Here is a 22,410-nt window from a genome sequence, read left to right as displayed (position 1 = left end):
ATGTGAGTGTCCTTACGGGGTCAACCTTGGTACGCAAGGTTTGTGAAGTTGTGAAATTTCATAATTTCTTTTGTGTTAATTCCGATATTCATTCTTATGCCACAAGGCACAAAGATGATTTTAATTTACCGTTTTGTAGAACATGTAAACATCAATCTTCCCCCAATTGTGGAATTCACTCAATAAATCTCTTAAATCATCACCATCCTTGCCAATATTCAAAATACATTTAAAGAACTTTCTTATTGTTTCATCTTTGTAGTGTTTATTATTTAATCTGAGTTACATTTTCTTTTGTGTAGCTTTTGTTTTGTTTTTTATTCATATATGAAAAGGATTCTATATACGCCACCAGGCTTCTTCCTTTCCTTGCATGTTATTTCAATGTTTTTACATTTATTGTACAATTTGTCTTATATTGCTAAATAAATAAACTGAACTAAAACTGAAGATGGTGTAAACAAAGCAGTATTACCAACTGGAGAAGATGTGCTGTATTCTACAAAATACTACATTCATTGTCAATGGCATTCTTTAGTCATAATCTACCGGTCGTGTTTTATGTTGAGGCATCACACTTTTATAACTTTGTTTTTTTTTTTATTATTATTTTTATTGTATTAAGGATACAATTTGCATTGTGCAGCTAGAAAAACATGCATTAAAACTGTAAATAACCTCCAAACACCTTTTGTTGTCTATATTGTCCAGTCAAAAGAATAGGCAACAAAGAGTTAATTTTATAGTTAGCCAATGAGGGAAAAAAAGAAAGAAAGAGAATACAGATCACCACATTCAGACAAGACCTTTAAGCAGAACCAGACCTGCCAGGGAAGTACACAGGAAACACATGACTCTGAAAGATGGGCAAAAACACCAGCAGCTGAGGCCGGGACACCGCCGGCTGCTTTATTAGTGACTAGTGACTACTAAACGTTGCAGAACTACAGAAACAATAATTGTCAGTATGTGTACTCTGTCTCTTTACACAGCATGACATTGCCTTATCTTATGAGGAGGATTGCCAGATCAGGGCAATGGACAGTGGGAGGAAAATAATCACTACAGATTAGTGTTTACATTTATTTGGGGGAAATTAATAGTTTAAGTATGAAATGCACTACACTCTGACACCATTTACCTCCCACAAAATATTTGTTTATTAGACTTTTTTTTACTCGCGCACCAGTCCACTCCACCCAGTTCCACAAAGATTCTGCTCCTCCCCAGAACACGATGTTCTGTCCAAAACCTCCGGGCTCTATAAAGCACTGAACCCGCTGTGGTACAAATATTCACATGAATCTAAATAATAAAGACATTTTAACAAAAAAGCAGAAAAGGAAAATAAGTCTTTATAAAAAAACTAAACAGCTCAAGGCAATAACTTTGATTCACTAAAGTTATAGTGACCAACAATGATCAAGGCATTTAGTAAAAGCTATTTTATTGTCTTTAGTGTGCATTTGTTTGATTGAAGGATTGAAGATTGAAATGGCTGCTATTCTACTTCAAAAATACTCAAACTGATTTACGTTGCATGAAGTTAATGTTGAAATAGCTGGCTGTCAGTGTCCAGTAAATGTGTCAGGAGTTAAAACTGGACTTCCAAATTGCCGGTTCAAGAGCTGCAGTCTGAGCTGGAGCAATAAACATCAATTTCAGAGAGAAAATAAACACCGATATGAATAAGAAAAGGAAAGGAGAGGAGAACAAAGAGGAGATTCGTGAGACAATGAGGAAAAATGAGATTATTCCAAAGCTGGGATGGGGTGGTGTCTCACTCTCCCTTCATTCAGCCAACGAGGAGCGAGCCAGTGGGATAATCAATAACAGTGACTCCTGTTTGACTCAGCCTTCAAAACACAGACTCTTGAGCCAACATTTATGCTATGATGGAGCCTCCCTCCCAAAACACACACAATAACACCCTCACGCTGCCCTCTTTCCAGTCTGCTGCTGGCATTTCATTATATTGTAGCCTCCAAGTTCTCATCAGCTCAGCTTGAATGAAAATGCACAAATATTAAAAGGTTTCTAACATGTGTTATAACTTGTACAATTTTTATCCACCATAGATTTTGCTAGTTTGAGCACACAACAGAAAGAGCTTCTTTAAGAATCACACATGCCTGATGCCTCTAAAAATGAAGTAACAGCAGATCATTTAGTGGATTCAGATACATTGTGCAGCATGGGTGACAGATCATCCCCTGCTCAGCCACCGTTGCCGTTACTACACTCTTTGTTTGAGACAAAAGGTTTCTATGTTCACAAACAAGCAGCAAGGGAAACCAAAGCAGTATGGTATCCTGGATAACTATCATAATAAAAATGCCATTCTCTCTCCCACAGTCTGTAAAATCCTTCCCAGCATGCGGCCGTAATTGCAGCTTCACAGCAGAAATTAAGCCCTGGGAACTGATTCCGCGTAGCGCCATGAAAAACTGTTGTAAAAGTAGCAACTTAACTAAATACAGTTAAGAAAAACATGGAGTGTCAGAGAGGAGTTTGTTAAATATGCACTCCGTGACCTCTGGCGCTGCGATGTTTGGAAAAACAGAGGTGCTTTGCTGGCTATACACTCTGCCCTCAGATAGCCCGACGTCGGCCTGATAATGTTCTTAAGTCGTAAAGACGGACGGATGTTTGCTCCAGCACTAAATCTATAACACACCATTGATCCATCCAGTTGGGAGACAGGGTTTGGGTGATAGAAAGTAAGTTGCAAGACTAGCAGGTCAAAATTAGGCCAAAGAATAACAAGGACCACATTTGTTTTCTTCCATCTGGCTGGTCAAAAGATGCAACTATCCAAGTTTTTGTAGTTGTTAAATAACCATTTTTCCATCAACAGAGCTGTTTAGATTCACGTTATTCTTTGTGTGCTTGGGTGGACAGGGAAATATGCTCCGAGCCCGAGCCAAGGCATTGTGTAAAGGTTCTGTTATCCTGTTTGTAACAGTTTGAGTCTCACACAGCGAGGGCTTCGCAGAATGACTCACGCTGGTAATCAACTCAGAGAAATGTGCAGAGAAAGTCATGGGTGTTCCATTCAAATCATCCGTGCCGCTCTTGAATTTGTTTATCCTTCTAGATAAGGCCAAAACAAGGAACATAGAACCAAAGTCCCCTTAATGACTTTACACTTCACAAAACAAACAAAGAAAACAGCAGTTGGGGAGAGAGACTACATGAAACGGGAGGGAAACTCCCATTTCATATAAACCGTTTTAAGATCGTTGCCCAGGTTCTGGAAACCCTCATTATGGTCTGAACTTGCGTTAGATAAAGTCTGATAGTCTTCTCCGTACTCCCATTTCATGTGATATTTATTGACTGAATGGCAGCTGGAAGTGAGGGAAAGGAGCCCTCAAATCCCTGCACATTATCCACCCACACACAGCCAGAAACTGTTTTTCTGAAACGTAAAGAGAGCAATAGCTCAGTCTGTTTCCTTATGTTGCATCCCGTGAGCATATTCATGAACTTTCTAGAGGCACGCCCATGTTTACCATCCCAGCAGAAAAGAAAAGAAAAAAAAAAACGAGTTGCAGCTTTAGAAAAAGGAAAGACTGAGTCTCACTTGAGTACAGAAAATGTTTAAAATGTTATCACTTGCACATAATAGAGTTAAAATAAACTATATTTCACCTGCGGCGGCTTCTTCTTCCTCCCCTCTCAGCTCATTGTTGTCATCCACATCCTCCTCAATCCCTCCTTTTGTCTTCCTGCTGTTGTCCTTCACCGGGACAACAGTGAAGTTAGTGGGCATTTTTACACCATGTGCTTCCTCTCAGAGTCTAGTGTTTGTCACAGTCTCGTCTCCCTCTCCTTCTCCGTTCCCCTCCCTCCCTCCCTCTCTCTCACACTCCGCTCAGTTCTCTTTCTCCCGCTGAGCCCTCCAACGTCCCTCTTCTCCTTTTTTTCCTCTCCTCGGTTGTTTGCCTTCTCCTGCAGGACGTGCTGCTCTGGTGTGTTTAACCCTCCTGGGCCGGCGTTGAGCTTTTTACCTCACAGTTTTTTTTTTTGTTCCAGTCACTAGAATTCTGTTGTCCACCCATGTGACCCCGACCCCCACCGCACCACGTACCCAAATAAGGAAGAGCGGGCCTGCCCCGCCCAGTGGGGGGCTGTGCTCGCAGAACGCACGGCACCGTAGACAACATGACATGCATTTGTGCTCATCAGTGTGTGAGAGCATATAAATGGCTCTTTTCTGCGCCTGAGGGCAGATTCCCCCCGTCCTGGAATGCTGCTCTGTCTCACAAACAACAAAAAACCGGGGCAATGCTGGCTCGTGTTCAGAGAGGAGAGAGGGACGAAGTCCAGATCCGTTCCATTCAGGAAAATGTTCACATGCACGCAAGTACAGACAAACATCTCTCCACTTCCAATGCTGTGTGTTATTTGACCCTGTGTGCATAGTCATAGGGGGGCAGTGCCAATTTAAAGATATATAACTGTTTTTACACTCATACAGAGTCGTGAAAATGGCCAGGTTCTACCTTACTAGTACATATCTTTATCATTATTATTCCCCTATAATATGGCAGTGAAATTACACAGAGGAAGGCGAATGGAAAAACACAAAGAAGAACAGTAAAAGGGGAAGTAATCTGCTCTGTATTATTATGATTCACATATTTCTGATTGTGGCGTACTGTATGTGGCAGCTGAGGAGAATATATCACATGTCAACTTGTCTGCCCTTTTCAGTAAAGACTATATTACATTTGCATTCTACTAAACTTATCACTTTCCTGCACTGTACTTGGTTATGCACAAAACTTAACCCTTTCTGGCATGATTTTTCTGACATCATGATCTCTGGCCTGGCCCTTTTTAAATCTAAACTGAAAACTTATTTATTCAGGGTGGCTTTTAATACAGAGTAGTGTGGCAACACTTTTTTATACTTGATGTTCATGCATATGCATATGTATGTTCATATGTTTTATTCTTGTTTTATTTTGCTGATTGTATGTTATGTAAAGCACTTTGGTTCACCTGTAGGTTGATGTGAGGTGCTATATAAATAAAGTACATTTACATGACAAAACTTCTAGGATGGATCTTCCATTAGATCCTCAAACCTGTTTATTAGGAGATACTACAAATATTGATGCACGACTAAGAAAAGCTCAACAGAAGTTTCTCTCACTGGCCTTGTGTGTTGCCAGGAAGTGAATCGCCATCACATGGAAGTCTGACTCCCAACTTTCTATAGGAAGATGGTTTCAGAAACGAATAGCTGTGTTCCACTTGAAAAAAAAATGATGTATACACTCAGGAAAGACTATCATACTTTTACAGAGATGTGGCAACCTTATTTGGCATATATGGACAAATCAGCCTCTATGATGGACAGGTTGTAGATTTATAAGCTTTTTTTTGCTGTCAGTGCTTACTGTTGTCTATCTTGCCTCTCAACCGTTTTTTCCTCATTTATTTGTTATTATTTATGTTTTATCTCCTCTTTTTTATTCCTTTACCTATTTTTCCTCTCTCTCTTTCACTCAACTTGTTGATGGGCGGGTTGGGCAGGGGTTTGAAGTTCTGTGTTTGTGTTTTCATGCATACCTTGTAAAATGCTGAAAATAAAATACTCTAAACTTATCACTTAAAGGGACCTATTAAGGCATCTAATACCTATTTTAAACAGGTCTTGAATGTCTTTAAAACAAGCTTTTGATTGTTTTTGCTAAATAAATGAAAAATTCAGCCTCTAAACCATGTCTTTATCTTCCCATTCTCTAACCTCATTATCTATGCGGGATTCTGAGTGGGCGGGGCTATGATAATGAGGCTCTGTGCTGATTGGCTGCCTGTATGACGCCATACACCGCTAAGAAAAAATGGAGGAAGCTCTGGCCGGTGGAGTTACACCGTGTCCTAACTGCATGCAATGCGAGCGAGCGTCAGCAACAAAATCAATTCAATCCATCCATTTGCTGCTTTATTTTCTATTGGACTGTCCTAACTGGCTGCAGCGACGCAGCGACGCAGCGCTGCGCAGCGCGCCATTTTAAGCTGAACATTTGTCGGACGCTCTGCTTCTATTTTCTTCCTGCCGTTCGCGTTGAAAGCCGGTTGAAAGCGCTGTAGGAAACAGTCATGATGAGGAACAGCTGATCCAGTTAGTTGAAATGAGAAGTTATCTCTATGATTCCTCCTCATTTCACTACAAAAACCTCAATAAAGTGGCAGCTGCTGGAGGGAGATGGACAGAGAGCGTCCGATGTCACGCAGTGCTACGATAGTCGGACGCTCGCATGCAGTTACACGGTTTTATAGTTGTGGGCGTGGTTTGCATTTTGGCTACGTAACGAAAATGTGCAGAATCTTATTGCCTCGTAGATCCACATCACACTGGACGGCTCATCCGGGCGGCTGTACAGACACTGCAGAATTTGGTTCTTTCCTCCTTCTCTGAGTTGGCAGGCTGAGGAGAGACCACTTTATGTTAAAGCAAGAGAAAACCTGGTTTTCACAATAGGTCCCCTTTAAAACAAATTAATCATTTATTTACAGTAGAGGGCAATAAATATGGAAAGACATAAGGCTGCGCAGCAGGTAACCAACAACCACCTGCTTTGAGAAGCAAAGAGGGACAGAACTAACACAGATGTGCCTGACTTTATAACGCTACAGCTCTACAGCCAAGCTTGGCTATCAAACTCAGGGAGACCCACATGTCATCCACCCCCATATTTATCACTCCCAAGCGACACATATGGCAGGTCAATCTACTCAAAGGAAGACTGATGACTACAGGAAATAGAAAAGGAGAAGTGGAACAGGAGGTCAGAAAATTGATGAGTCTGAGATGAGCAAGCAGCACACGCACGCCAGCATTTCTTTGGCCTTGTTTAGTACTAATATTTATGTATAGCTCAGAAATATTGTCTGATTTAGTCATCTATTCTTATGTGTTTTAAAGTTCCACAATCTGAGCTACGATTCCCAAGGAATCTTGATAGAATTAGACTAATGTGTCCTGATAAACAGGTTAAGCAAATGGACTAACTGTCCATTAGTGCTTTGAAATGCACCTTGAGATAATTTTGTTTTGAACTGGATTTAAATTGGATTATTGATTAATTAAAAAAAAAAAAAAAAAGACCTTTTCCACTCTATAACTGGTCACTTGAGTCTTAACAATTTCCAATGAAGCGCATTGAATTTGCAGTCAGTGGGTTGCTGGATACATGGAACATGCAAAACAAACTCGTAGCCCTGTTTAAAACATTTCTTATTTCCCAGTGAACATTGTGTCTGTAATCAATGGAAGACATTTATTGTACCATAAATGCTACCTTTTGGAGCAGCAGTACACATGGTGAGCAAGAACAGCACTTATTTACTCCCTGCTCAGTGGATGAGCAGTAATGTAACTGCAGTGCCATCCGATGATTAAAGTGCTCAGACAGTCTGACTGCTTTTCCAGGACAGACGCGGCATTCAGGTCAGAGGGACAATGTCCCTTTTATGAGAATGTTTACAAAGATTATGTGACAAAAACACTCCTTTTGAGTTGCATTATGTAATTTATTTAAGCTGCGTTACTGTAACACTTGTAACTTCATTAAAAGCTTGTATCCATAAGGTGGTCAATAACAGTCGATCAGTGGACATCAGAATTCCAGAGGATTAGTTTTAGCTTTCAATTGTCTGTGACACACACACACACACACACACTCAAATGTACTGCAGAAGAACATTTGAACCAAGGCTGGGTTTGACTTTCTTTATTTTAATGAACAAAAGCGCTTCAGAAGGCGTGGAAACTCTTTAGTTCAACAGTTTTGGAGACAGAACTGGATGCAAACGTGTGTCTTCAGTTACTGTCCTCACCAAATTCAAATGTCTCCATACAACATCCATAAAGTTTTCATTTCTCAAAAACACACGCACATTTTGTTTGTCGATGCAGCAAGTACCAACAAAAAACAACGTATGACTACAGCTTTCAAAGCGAGGCAAACAAAATTCCGGTGTGGTTGTATCATTTACATTCCGGATGTCGGCTCAAAGCAGTTTAATTGATCTGAAATTTTTCCTCTTCTGGCTCCTATTTCTAATCTTAAAATAGATGTATTGATTGACTGCACAGAGGAAGATGGTAAGAGGTTTGAAAAACATACACCAAGTACACAGATCTGCATCAGCTCAGCTCCTTGGTTTCATGGACACATTGTGTCAAACCCCAGCAGATAAAACAGTTTTATTCTGTGAAAAAGTGAACTGTGTGATTGGGTATGTGTATGCAGTTATAGATATGTTGTTTGGTTAACAGTTAAAAAACAATTAATTACACAATTTGTTTAAAAACTAAAACCTTTACTATTATTTATAATAATTAAGCCAGAAAAAACATGAACAAGAGCTATACCATAAAAGGTAAGAGCCCCCTGGAGAAGAGGAAATGAAAACTTTTAAACATTTAAAATCAATCTACTCAATGATGCTGTTGGTAAAAAAAAAAAAAGAGAAAAAAAACAAATTGTGTCACTAAACCTTAGACAGCAGCTCTTTCCCTTGTACCAGTACTTCCCCCTCCTCTGAAAATTATACCACATGTTGTTATGGACTTGCCAGGGTCAAGACAAAAAACTTTAAATAACACAAATAACTTAATATGTACTCAAAAAGTGAAGAATTTTGAATATAAAAAAAAAGAAGACACTTCATCCTGCACTGTTTTGCTTCAGACTTCTGTTGACAAGTGGATACTCTCAAGTGAAGCAGATGGTGCAGGACTAACTACTCCATGTCGCCCCCCATTGGCCGATTGTAGAATTACACTTGTTCAGCACCCAATGCAACAAAAAAAGAAGAAGAAAAAAATTATCCTGTAATATGTAGACATCGACACAGGTGACCAAAAACACTTAAAACTATCTAAAGAGTAATTTTTCCTTTAACAAAAAGGAGAGAAAAAAAGAAACATGGACTATACTAACGTCAGAAATCACACTCAGTCAAACTTTCCTAATGTCTGACTATAAAGTGGTGGCTACAGCATCAAGTTTCCCTTCATAAAACATTTCCATGACATGCATTTGTTTGCTCATACAGGAAAAAATATGCGTAAATACTGAAACTCAAGTCAGGTGATAATTATGGAAAAATCCTACTAGTCACGAAGCTATTTGGATTCTTTTCCTGAGGAATGGTGATGACCATTGTGCATCATTTAAAGAAGCATGCAGTCATAAATAGCTGCTGCAACTCAATCATCTGCAGTAATGAGAGACTTTCCATCCATCCAACCGTGTGGAGCTTTAGAAGGGGGACCAGGTCCAGAGAGACAATCGTGTTTGTTTCCCTGTTGGATGGACATTTGTTTTTCTCATTTAAATTACTGTCGGAAAATGTTTGTCAAGCTCTTACTACCTTTTAGTAAGTGATAAGGAAATCCATGTGTGCTTTAAAAAAAAAACTAAAACAAAAAAGTGGTCTCACTAAAGCATATCCTCTATGTAAAACCTCTATGTACTAATGTAGCTGGACAATAATATCATCATGTGTAAATTAAGAAAGCCAAAAGTGAAATGAACAAAATCAATTCTCCTCTTTGCAGTTTTTGTTCAAATAAAACCACAGGATCATTCTTTCACGTGTTTTGGCAATGCCCGCCTGTATTATCATTCTGGCAAAAAGTCAGTACATATATATCCAATGTCACTGGAAAGATAATCCCATGTTCTCCTGATTAATGATGACTCTCAGTTAAACTTGCATCACAAAGAAAAAGTTGTGTACCTGGCAGGATTAACAGCCGCTAAAAAAATGCTTGCTCTTCGATGGAAACCACCACACGATCTACCAACATGTCACTGGTTTAATCTATTGATGCACCGAATGTTTGGTAACCGAAATTGTTCGGCCAAAAATAGCAAAAAAAACACTTTCGGTGTTCGGTGGAATACAGTAAGTGGGGGAAAAACCGAACAATTAATAACGGCGTGTTTAGATGACGCAAAAGAAGTTGATAAAACAAAATAAATAAAAAGAAAATCAATCCCTTTCCCATATTAATACTTGTATGGGAAAGGGAGTGATTTTCTTTTTCTTTATTTTGTGCACATTGAGCCCATCCTCATCATGTGTCAATGTGCTTTATAAATAAATTTGCCTTTTATCCACTTCTTTTGCCCTTTTTTTTTACAATGCACTTTAATGCATTAAATGCATTTTTTTTGTTTTAAGGCCTATGTTACAAATTTTCAGCAGTCAGTTATTGGCCTAATGTAAGCTCAAAGATGGCCAAAAAATTTATTTTGCCAATTTATTTATTTATTTTAAGTTATTGTGGACATGTGCCGTTGACGGGTGATCTAAAGGTTTTTGCTATACAATTGCGTTCATAATTGTTCGATTAATTGTATGCATCAACAAAATAATAAAAAACTGTTGATCACAAAAAAAAGAAAGACAGAAGGTGAAGCAAGTGTTTTCTACGTTCAGTTTTGAACCGTTTTTGAAACCTTTTGGCCCTTCAGACACGTCTCACAGGTGCTGGAAAGGAGCGAAACTGTACGAGTTACTGCTGTTTTATCCTGGCCTATAGTCTGTAAGGCTGCTTGTTGGGTCAGGTAAAGGACGTTATCCTGAGGGTCTTTAGTCAAAGGTAAGCAGAACATGATACTTACACAATGTGTCTCCACACATTTCAGACACCTGATATCCAATAATACTAGTGTATTAGTGGTATTTTTCTTTTTTTAATGCCTTGTCCAGAGCCAAAACATTTTAAAAAGCTGATTGATTTAACACAAATCAAATACTTTCTCAGAGACCAAAGAAATTTAATGTTGACTTAAAAATAAAGAGATATAAAAGGTTTAATATTATTATTCAGTATGATCATGGAAACAGCTGCAGAGAGCACATACGCAAAGTCATGCTTTCACATAACAATGACTGTATTGTTCACAACAGAAAGTAACTCTTGAGGCACTGTGGTCACAACACTTTGCAACAGGAGGTGCAGTGGTCGGAAACTGACACTTATATGAATCCCTTTCAGTTTAAAGGTTTTTATACAGCAGGACATTATTAAGAGAGACAAAACTTGGATGCAGCCAGATGTCAAGCCCAGCCTGTACCTCTTAGTTGCAGCAGCTACTTCTATTCTAACGTTTTCAAAAACAAAAATCTCATTTATCAGTTTGGGAGATATTAAGATAAATTACCGTAGCATTAAAATAGTGATCAAGGTTCCAAAATGCCTTAGATATTTAATTAATAAAAATGTTATTTGAGGGTTAGTGTTAATCTGTCTGAAAGGCAGTAAGACTTGTTGATGTCTTTAGTTGAAGTGTGTTTCTATCTTTATTAAGTTTGTGCCTGCCATTATGTAGAGCATGTGAATATGATTCTACTCATAAGAATCAAACATTGATTCATGCATTTTTAGCAAATATATTAGTGAATAAATGATAATATGTCTATAAAAATATTAAAAAGAAACAGAGGACTATGTTACACTGTTGAACAGTTTTTCCAAAGACTTTCTGTTCAGGATTTTTTGGGTTGGCCTGAAACCAGGGCTCTTTCACGCTGTGGAGAAAGGTAGTATTAACCTGCCCTAAAACCCTGCTTTAGAAGATTCAACTATGCCATCTAGCTGCGTGTCTGAAAAGTAGCTACCTGACTATCCAACCTTCATTGCAGATACAAGACCTGAACAACTGACCAAACTCAAACATTGGAATTTCAAGAAAATGCAATGAATCAATCCCAAAGCCTGCGATTATCCTTATATTACACAGCACGGCAGATAAAGGCTTAAAACATTTGCTCACAGGTTTTACAATGTCCTCATTACAGTCATGTCCACCCATGAGAAGCACCACGTCAGGTACTGCACTATAATCAATCCAAAATGTTGAAAGACGTGAATGTAGGGGAAGTATAACATAATTGTAAACTCAAATAAATAACTCAACCTTAAAGCATGGATAAAACGTGAGTCCTAAAAAATAAATAAATAAATAAATACAACAGGGAGTTCTAGTTTATGGAACAATTTTTTTTGAGAGAGATGAGCAGAATAGGACACGGTGCAAAACATCTCAATATGGATGCCACGTGATTTTCTTCCAATTTTATTTCACTAAATTACACCTTTTATGTAATCATTGTCCATTTTTAAGTTTAGCCATTAACAATTACAGTTTCTTTCAGGCTAAACCTTCAACCTGAAGTAGCAGTTGTAGCTACAACTTAAGTGTGATTGTGTGAATTTACATTTTAGTTGTGTGGTTTAGCTAAAACAAACTCTGCTGAGTTTTCCAAATTAAACTGGTTGCTGCAAGTGTAGCTCAAACCAAAGACACCGCAGCATCTCATTCCAAGGATTACTGCAAACTTCCTAAGGATTCATAAGCCTACTTTCAGACTTTCAGTTTGAGCAACTGGAAAACATCTAAAATGGGAAAGAGCTGTTGTGTGATCGACTGAACTCATAGATTTAGCAAGAAATCGGAGTTATCGTTTTACAGACTGACGAAAAATAAGCTTAAGAGACAAATGGATCGCTGCAATTCACAGAAACAACTGGATTCCAGACACCGAAACGTGGATTTGTGGTTCCCATTTTGTATCAGGTAATGTTGGATTTTTGGGTAGCTAACGGTAAACGGTCAAATCATAAAGTTCGGTGTCCTCATCACTTTAATTTCTACAACAAATCCTGCCTTGAAGTCGGACCAAGCGTCAAGACTTTTGTAAGCCTTCAAGCTTTGCTTCATGTATTTCCCCGGCGTAGAAATTAAGTACATATAAATATCAGGAAACTGGATTTGTGGCCAAATATTAATGTCCATGGACCACTGGTTCTTGGTAACTGTACCAAATATTAATGTCCATGGACCACTGGTTCTTGGGGTAACTGTACCAAATATTAATGTCCATGGACCACTGGTTCTTGGGGTAACTGTACCAAATATTAATGTCCATGGCCCACTGGTTCTTGGTAACTGTACCAAATATTAATGTCCATGGACCACTGGTTCTTGGTAACTGTACCAAATATTAATGTCCATGGACCACTGGTTCTTGGGGTAACTGTACCAATTATTAATGTCCATGGACCACTGGTTCTTGGGGTAACTGTACCAAATATTAATGTCCATGGACCACTGGTTCTTGGTAACTGTACCAAATATTAATGTCCATGGACCACTGGTTCTTGGTAACTGTACCAAATATTAATGTCCATGGACCACTGGTTCTTGGGGTAACTGTACCAAATATTAATGTCCATGGACCACTGGTTCTTGGGGTAACTGTACCAAATATTAATGTCCATGGACCACTGGTTCTTGGTAACTGTACCAAATATTAATGTCCATGGACCACTGGTTCTTGGTAACTGTACCAAATATTAATGTCCATGGACCACTGGTTCTTGGGGTAACTGTACCAATTATTAATGTCCATGGACCACTGGTTCTTGGGGTAACTGTACCAAATATTAATGTCCATGGACCACTGGTTCTTGGTAACTGTACCAAATATTAATGTCCATGGACCACTGGTTCTTGGTAACTGTACCAAATATTAATGTCCATGGACCACTGGTTCTTGGGGTAACTGTACCAAATATTAATGTCCATGGACCACTGGTTCTTGGTAACTGTACCAAATATTAATGTCCATGGACCTCTGGTTCTTGGTAACTGTACCAAATATTAATGTCCATGGACCACTGGTTCTTGGTAACTGTACCAAATATTAATGTCCATGGACCACTGGTTCTTGGTAACTGTACCAAATATTAATGTCCATGGACCACTGGTTCTTGGGGTAACTGTACCAAATATTAATGTCCATGGACCACTTGTTCTTGGTAACTGTACCAAATATTAATGTCCATGGACCACTGGTTCTTGGGGTAACTGTACGGGTCACTGTCAAGTCCAACTGCCTTTAATTTAAACCCATAATCGTCTGTTATCCCGTCTTCTCCACTAGTGCTGATGTTTTTGGCACTCAGTGCCAGTAAGGGGACGTGGTCCAGTGGGGAAGTGACATCAATGCCTTCCCTCTATTCAGAATCTCATTCTTTTCATCCTTTCATCACCAGCCACAGCACATGTGTATGCTGTAGGAGAAGGAACATTGATGGGGCCGTCAACAGAGTCTAACCTTTTGCTCGCTCTCTCATCACCCCAGAAAGTACAGTTGGCTTGATTCAAGTGTTTGGGAGTTACCGTGACCATGGAAGTCTAAACCAACATACAGAATGTGCATTACTGCAGACACCTCACCTGCCAATCTGCTCTCCCATTCTTCCATCACTCCTGAGCAAGACCCTGGAATAGTTCAACTGCTCCACCTGAGCAAGTTCTTCACTCCCGACCCGAAGAGGGCAGTCCACTCTTTTCTGATTGAGGACAAATGCCTTAGATTTTGAGGTGCCAATTCTCATCCCCCCGCCGCGTCAGATCTGGCTACGCACTTCTCCAGTGAGAGCTGAAAGTGCTCAAACTTTCAGCTTCAGCTGTTTTTTTTTTTTTTTTAAGGAGATTTCCCTTCCAAAAGGTTAATTGGAGAGATTATTATTCAAGGATTGTTTTTTAAGTAAGTGCAAGTAATAGCCAATGGATAATCCTTCTAAATAATCATGACTTCAGTGTTGGCTGAAATAGCTGTGATTTCCATGACTGAGTAGCTCTAGTGGTCAGATATCAGGGTCTGCCCTCTGAGGTTTTTTGCTAATTATCATGATTTAGGCAAGGCAAGTTTATCTGTACAGCACAATTCAACACAAGGTAATTCAAAGTGCTTTACATCAACATTACAAAGTAATCTGTAACAATTCGTATGGTGAATTAAACCAATTTGACAATTCTATGCCACAATGCCTGTTTCACAACTGACGAGAATAACGTTTCTATACGGTCAAAAAAAAAAAAAATGATTTAGTGTGAGTCTGGTTCTTTAGCCTCTTTCTCATCATGTTTTTTTTGTGTCCTTGGTTTTTGCGGGTTGTATAGTCTTAACCCAAGATAAGATTAGTAATGTTTTAGGATGCATTTCACTTAAATATACATTTTTGAACCAAAATCAAAAAAATAATAATGATATTAATAATAAAAGCTAAAAGCAGGCGGCCTCACTGGCATTACTCGTAATCCCTGATAGGATTCTGCATATATATTAGTGGTTAGTATGATTTGGTGAAAACCTTTATCCATGACATACTGTATATATGCATTTTAATCTGGGAGCAGATGTGAGTTTTCTCAAAGTACACGAGTGTGAGTGTGTGTCCCACTGGTCCTCTTCGACAGTCTACTCTAACATATTTTATTATATTTTTCTGTCCCTGATGGGATTCTTTTGATCTCTGCCTGCGATGTGGCCGGAATGTGAGTGGAGCTAAAGGCTTAGAAAAAGGCTGAGGGTTAGGTATAATGTCACAGTGTGACATCATACATCTGTGATGTTTCAGATCATTCCATTTCTGCAAACTGTCAGCACAACCTCTGTTCACACTCCTCTCAGAGATTTAACATTGTTTTAAAAACCAGAAGCTATTACAAAGCTCAAAACACAATGTTTGTGCGTAAAACTTTCAACGGTCCACAGATTTAAGGATCTGCACAAACAGACAAGGAACAGGAGAGAAATGAGGAGGAAACAGACGATACACAACAGCCAAACAGCGTTTCCACTCACCAAACGGAAGAAACAAGCAATGAGTTGTCACATAACCAAGACCCAAAGATCGGATTATACAACTTTATGAAAGCAGCAAAACATGCTGCAACAGACTTGGGACAACACCTGAAAGGTCAAGTCAAACATCTGGACATGAAGCGCCAGACCCAAACAACCTTGGAGGAAAAATGTTTGAAGAAGCCAGAGAAGCTGGAAAACTTGGTCAGAAACTACAAGGCTCTCAAACAACAAATTGTGGCTATAAATTTGAGCTGGAGAGATGAGACAGAACTAAAAGAAGAATACAACAGGATAAAAATGGAGCATAAAACCCTGACCCAGATTAATGATAAGCTCCAAAGTCAACTTTTGAAATCTCAACAATCACTTTTAAAACAAGAACACCTGGAAGAAAAGTCAAAGAGAAAACGGCAACAGAACCAGTCTCTTTGCATGAACAACGTCATCCTTGAGCAACAGCTTCGGGAGTTGAAAGAAAAGCTTCTGGTGGAAAATATGAGGTACCAGTATTCAGAAATGAAAGCCCAAAGAAAGGCAGTGCTGGATTACAACCACATTCTTCAATGTAAAGTACAGGAGCTGAAAGACCAGTACGACAGTGCCAAAGAATGGATTGACAATTATAATACGAACACTTTAATTTAGTGTTTTGAAATGCCATGTCAGTTACATCATGCACAAAAGTGCACTAATTTCTTGTTTTGAAATTTGTCTCTGTGACAATCTTGCACAAAACGTGCACTTTCTGTTTTGAAATGATAATTTTTATGTTTGTGCCACTCACTGCTTAGTAACTAATAAATACAGTTTTGGTAAATTTGACTTAGTTGTGATTTCCCTCTTTTTGCATGAAAGTTTAAAATGAGCATATATTAATGCAGTATGAAGAGGAATGTTTTAATGTGGACATATAGAATCATCATACTGGTGTGATTGTATGCATCAAAGTTTTAATTCAAGGCTAAGGCAAAATATCGAGATATATATCGTGTATCGTGATATTAATAAAAGGCCATATCGCCCAGCCCTAATTTATCTCATACATATTTATTTCGGCTTTACTCTTTTAAGTGTGCCAACACAGACAGAGAGTTCTGCATAATATTCCTACAAAAAAAAACACTGCTTATTCAACTATGATACAAGAAACAACTGGAACACACAGGAGCGGGAGCAGAGAGTGCAGGTCAGGACCAAGCTGGTGTCCCTGTGCTGACTACTGGGCTCCAAATTAAGGGCAGCACATGACACCCCAGAGGCATGCCTTTTCAACCATGAATGCATGATAAATGTTATGTGATAAGGACATTCTGATGTCACACTCAAGGATATACAATATGCAGTCAATACAATGCATACAATTATTTAAACAAGCTTTTAGTTGACTGCAACTTCTCTTTCATTTTAATAATTTTTTGTGTATACATTTCTTTTATTGTTGTTATTTTTTTACATTCATATTAGCCTTTGTGTTTTAAGTCATTTAATTTACACTGCATCACATTGTAGTGTGATTTTATCTCCAAAACGCGCTATAGAACCAAAGATTGATTGATAAAAGACCCATAAATCCTATCACTGAAATCGATACTGGCATACGCACAATAAATATGTATTTATACAAACATATATTCTCATGTTTCTTTCAGAGAGAATGTTATATGTGCCGCAGGGGTCAACAGGTTGGTCACTGGATAGAAAACAGTTTTCAATCTTGATTATATTATTTTGATGTTCATTTATTCATTCTTTCATTTTCAGTAGCCACTGAATCCTATACAGCAGTGGTCTCCAACCCCCGGGCCCCGGCCCGGTACTGGGCCGTGGGTCATCTGGTACCGGGCCGCACAGAAAGAAAAATGTGTTTTTATTCCTTGGATGTAAATACACTGCAAACATACCGTAAGAGCTATGAAGGAATAAAATAAACTAGAGTTAGTCTTTCTACATTCATGTGAGTTTCATTTAACTTAAATACAGACCGACACAGCTGCTGCTGGCTCGGTAATAACAGCTACCGTTAATCATAACACATGAATAACCATGGCAGCCAAACTCAATATGTACATAAATACGGCATAACATTTGCAAAGAAAACAAATCCTTATCAGCAGGTGCTTTTTGTGTCAGTTAGTTACCACTTTAGCATTCCCGACACTCGTTTAGTCTTTCAGACACACTTTCTACTGCCGTTAAACTTTTACCGTTAAAGTCCGAAGCGCCGGATGTTTACAAGGTCTTGGCGAGACGCCTTCAAAATAAAAGCACTAAATATCGGTCTCCCTAATATATAATAAAATAAAATAAAAGCCTGGCTTTAAATAACGTTAATGAGACTTAAAAACACATTTATAGAAATACTCATTAAAAGGTCATTTACAATTTCCATTATTTTATTTTTTCGAAAAATATGTTTTATCATCCTTATTATTATTATTATTATTATTATTATTATTATTATTATTATCATTATTATTACTATATAGGGCTGCACGATTCTGGACAAAATGAGAATCGCGATTTTTTTGCTTAGAATTGAGATCACGATTCTCTCACGATTTTTTTCCAATATAACATTTATTGCACTTATTACTTTAACTTTGCAACAGCTGAACAAAAATATAATAACAATAAACATCTCTTGTCTTCTTTAGACAAACGTTTGAATAATTTAAACAATAACAATTTTGAACAATATTTGTTCCTCCCTGAGTTGAACACCCTTTCAGAAAGATCCTGTAGTTCTGAGGCAACAAATTATTCCTCTGGCTGGGATGAACCCCCCATTGCCTTTTGCTGCTATTAAGAAGCTGCCGATACAAAAGGTAAACGTTACAAAAAATATGATGGTGCCTGATAAAAGACTGGCATCAACTTTGTAACAGCTGACATTGAACATAAAAACAATAAACATCAAAAAAAAAATATATATATATATATATATATATATATATATATATTTATTTATTTTTATTTTTTTTTTTATTTTTTTTTAAATCGTCGCCATTTGGAAATGAGATTGCGTTCAAGCATGAATCGAGATCGCGATTTTTTAACGATTAATCGTGCAGCCCTATTACTATAGAGAAAATACCACAGTTTTTAATGTCGATCTTGTCATTTTATTTAGTTCTTATCAGCTACACCTTTAGATTGGGCCGTGAAAATACTGTCACACATTAAAGCGGTCCTGGACAGAAAAGGTTGGGGACCGCTGATGTACAGGGTCATGGGGGTCTGCTGAAGGCCATCCTATCTCATTACAGACGAGGGGCAGGGGACACCCTGGACCAGTCAGCTGTCCATCGCAGGGACACATATAGACAAACAACCCCACATAGCCAGACTCACGCCTACAGGCAATAAGTAAGGGATAATGCCCGACGAGGTGAACATTATCATAAATATATGGACGACGCGGGGGCGTGAAGGGTTTGCCTCCGCAAAGTCCATATATTTATGTTAATGTAACCTAGAAGGGGATTATCCCGCTTATACCACGGTCACTTACCAAAAAACATAAATATTAAATCAGTTCTTCATGCTTTAATGTGTTTCCAGTGTAAATCATTAGTTTTATAACAAGCCACAGCTGAGCGACTATTTAATCTCTCGTCTGCAGCCGTTGGAACCTGGTAAGTTACAAAGTTTTTTAACAAGCCATAACTCAGTTTTCTTAGCAATGGGAGATATTCTAGTCCACTCAGCTCCGCTCGGCTGTTTTCCTTTCTCTCCTCTTCTACATCCCAGTCATCAAAATTGTTAAATTCACCAAATAAATTAAAATAAATTACAACATCACTCATGTCTCCGTCCTGCGGTAGCCGGCTCTTCTTCTCTGAATCTCCGTTGCCGTGGTTACCACCTGGCAGTTGATCCAGCGCAATTATATTAAAGATATCAGGCAATTTGACCGATCTTGTTTTCTAGGTGTAGGTTATCACTTTTAACCTACACCTGCCAGCCAATCAGAATCGAGTATTCACACAGGCCGTGGTATAAAGACTCATTAATCAATTATGCAATGCTGTAGCTTTGAACCAGGGACCTTCTTGCTGTGAGGCAACAGTGCCAACCACTAAACCCCATATTTTGCTGCCTCTTTTTTTTATTTTGTGGTTGTCAGGTAGCGCTCTCAGTTTGTATGCAGTGTTTATATAAACGTGAAATGAAAGTGCATCTCTTTCTACTTACAAAGAGACACTTTGATCTTTTAGTAGGAAATATCCATAAAATAACTCTAAATTGCAAAATATAAATGTCTCAGCTGCAATAGATGGTTCACTGTGCAATGAAATAACACATGGTTGCGCCATGAAGTCGATATGAAATGTCAAAAATTACTCTCTGAAACACAATAAGTTACAACAAGTTTGAATACAACACATTTTGAAAACCCTTGTCCCTGCAGAGCCACATTTATTTTACAATGACTGCGTAATCGCTCACAAATCCAAAAGCAATCTCACCCTGCATTCACACTGAAAGCGTCACGGCTGCCATTCATTGTCTATGAAAACGCGCGTTGAGAAGCGGCGGGACTGGCGGGAGCGGCGGGAGCAGCGCGTCAATTTGAAGTTGAAAAATCTGAACTTTATTCAAATGAGCAGCACCGACGCCGAGGCGTCGTCCAATCACAGACCGGGATTGGGGCAAGAAGCCCCAATGCAGATTGTACTTTCAGATGTGTACGCTATATGTGTAGGCTGTTCCCACTGTTCCCTCCAGTCTGCAGCGCAGCTTCAAGCCCCGCCCACTGCCGCTTTAGCCCCGCCCACTGCAGCTTTAGCCCCGCCCACTGCAGGCGTCGACAGTGCATGCCGCTTTCAGTGTGAACGCTCCAAACAGCGAGATGTTGGCGTCGGGAGATTTTTGACGCTTTCAGGGTGAACGCAGGGTTAGCCATCCTCAGCATAAGGGCCTTGACACCCTGAGGCTGCTTCATGTTATTTTGTTAACAAATATTTCCTTGTGTCTCTGGTTAAGACACAAAAACTATATGTAATTTACTTATTCATTAAACATAAAAAAATACAGTATATACTATCTTAGAATCCATACTAAATGTAGTGGTGATTTAAATAAGCATGTTGAAATATTCTCATTTCTTACTTTCAACTCAACGCACCTCAATATTACTCACACCGTCAGGAAACTAAATTTTAAAAAAACTTTAGAGGCCATTGTTTGCAAGGCAGTGGCTTCTTTCCTATTTCTCTCATTTCTTCTAAGCTGATGCTTCTTCCTCTATTAAAAAGAATTGCCCATTCCCTCTGAATCTGTTTTGCAACCTTCAGTTCCATATCCTTTACGCTTCATTATGAATCAATTTAATTTCAATTCAGTTTTATTTATATAGCGTCTATAACAGAAGTTGTCTCTAAGCGCTTTCCAGAGACCCAGATCATCAACATTGCTTGTGGTGAAGACAAATAATTATAAATGAGTTTCTAAATGTTAAACCAGAGTTGATCGATACCAATACCAGTAATGGAAATGATCAGCAGATATTGCTGAAAATAAGGGTATGGGTGAGTTTTTACTTCTACACACCATCCAATAACATGTATTTTTCAACAACAGAATACCAATTCTTCTTGGCTGCTCTAAAATGTAGCAAGGAAGTTACATAATACTGTCTTGTAACTTCCTGTTTTAAGTAGAAAGATTGCAAAGCAGTAATACATGAGTAGTTACAGTTGGTACAGATAGGGACCTACCCTTTGCATGATGTTAGCAACATGGTGACATACTCATTATGCAATGTTTTAGTTTCCAGAGGGCCCAAAATTGACAATGATGCTGAAAATAACACAAGCAAACAATATTTAGCACGTGAAAAAGCACGAGTTTATTAAGTCAAAGGGAAAAAGGGCTGTGCAGCAAAATTTAGTTTAGAGAAATGAGAGAAACTCCCTGAAGAAAGCCAGAAACCAAAGAAATGATGAACAAAAAGTTCATTTCCCAGATAGGGGTGTAACGACAACGTTGTGTGCTAAAATCGAATTGCCAACTAATTTAATTATCGACTATTATTGGCAAAAAGAAAATTTCAACAGAGTGAGGCATCATCCTCCTTCCTATCTCTGCCGATACAACATTGCAGCGGCTGGCAGGAAAGTTCATTAAAACAAGTATTTTTTGAATGAAGTGTCCGTCTTTCTTGTCCTTTATTTTTAATTAGCACATCATTTAAACAATCTCATGCACAATTTAAAAGCTGAAAGCTAAAAGAGACATTTAATTATGTGGTTAGCACTGTTGCCTCACAGCAAGAAGTTCCCCGGTTCGACTCCCAGGCCCGGCAGGGGCCTTTCTGTGTGGAAAGTTCTCCCCGTGCTTGCGTGGGTTTCCTCCGGGTATTCCGGTTTCCTCCCACAGTCCAAAAACATGCATATTAGGTTAATTGGTGATTCTAAATTGCCCGTAGGTGTGAGTGTGGTTGTGAGCATGGTTTGTGTGTTTATATGTGGCCCTGTGATGGACTGGTGACCTGTCCAGGGTGTAACCCCTGCCTCTCACCTGAAATGAGCTGGGATAGGCTCCAGCAGACCCCCGTTACCCTGCAAGGGATAAAGCGGGTATAGATAATGGATGGATAATCAGACTTCTAGGACTTTTACTGCGTAATGAAGATTTGCGGTACATTTTCTGTGAAAGTGCTCTCTTCAAATGGTTCGTACTGACCTTTTTTGTTTCACGTCTGTTAAA

At 38.8% G+C, this 22,410-nt stretch overlaps 1 protein-coding gene across 5 annotated transcripts in view; it reads right to left on the bottom strand.

Annotated features, from left to right (window-relative positions):
- The window catches only part of slc12a7b (solute carrier family 12 member 7b), a 93,920-nt gene that overhangs the window by 61,431 nt on the left and 10,079 nt on the right, over positions 1-22,410 (bottom strand). The window contains exon 1 of one of the 5 annotated variants that reach the window (XM_061713758.1): positions 3,655-3,851. The exons of the other annotated variants lie outside the window; for them this stretch is intronic. Coding sequence (XP_061569742.1) covers positions 3,655-3,775 — 121 coding nt within the window. The 5' untranslated portion in view covers positions 3,776-3,851. Of the gene's footprint in view, positions 1-3,654; positions 3,852-22,410 lie in introns of those variants that run through there. 5 annotated transcript variants of the gene reach the window in all.

Source organism: Cololabis saira, chromosome 22 (assembly GCF_033807715.1).
Source record: "Cololabis saira isolate AMF1-May2022 chromosome 22, fColSai1.1, whole genome shotgun sequence".
In the NCBI taxonomy this organism is placed as follows: domain Eukaryota; kingdom Metazoa; phylum Chordata; class Actinopteri; order Beloniformes; family Belonidae; genus Cololabis; species Cololabis saira.
Note: the sequence above shows the minus strand (reverse complement) of the source record. Positions and strands in the feature narration are given on the sequence as shown.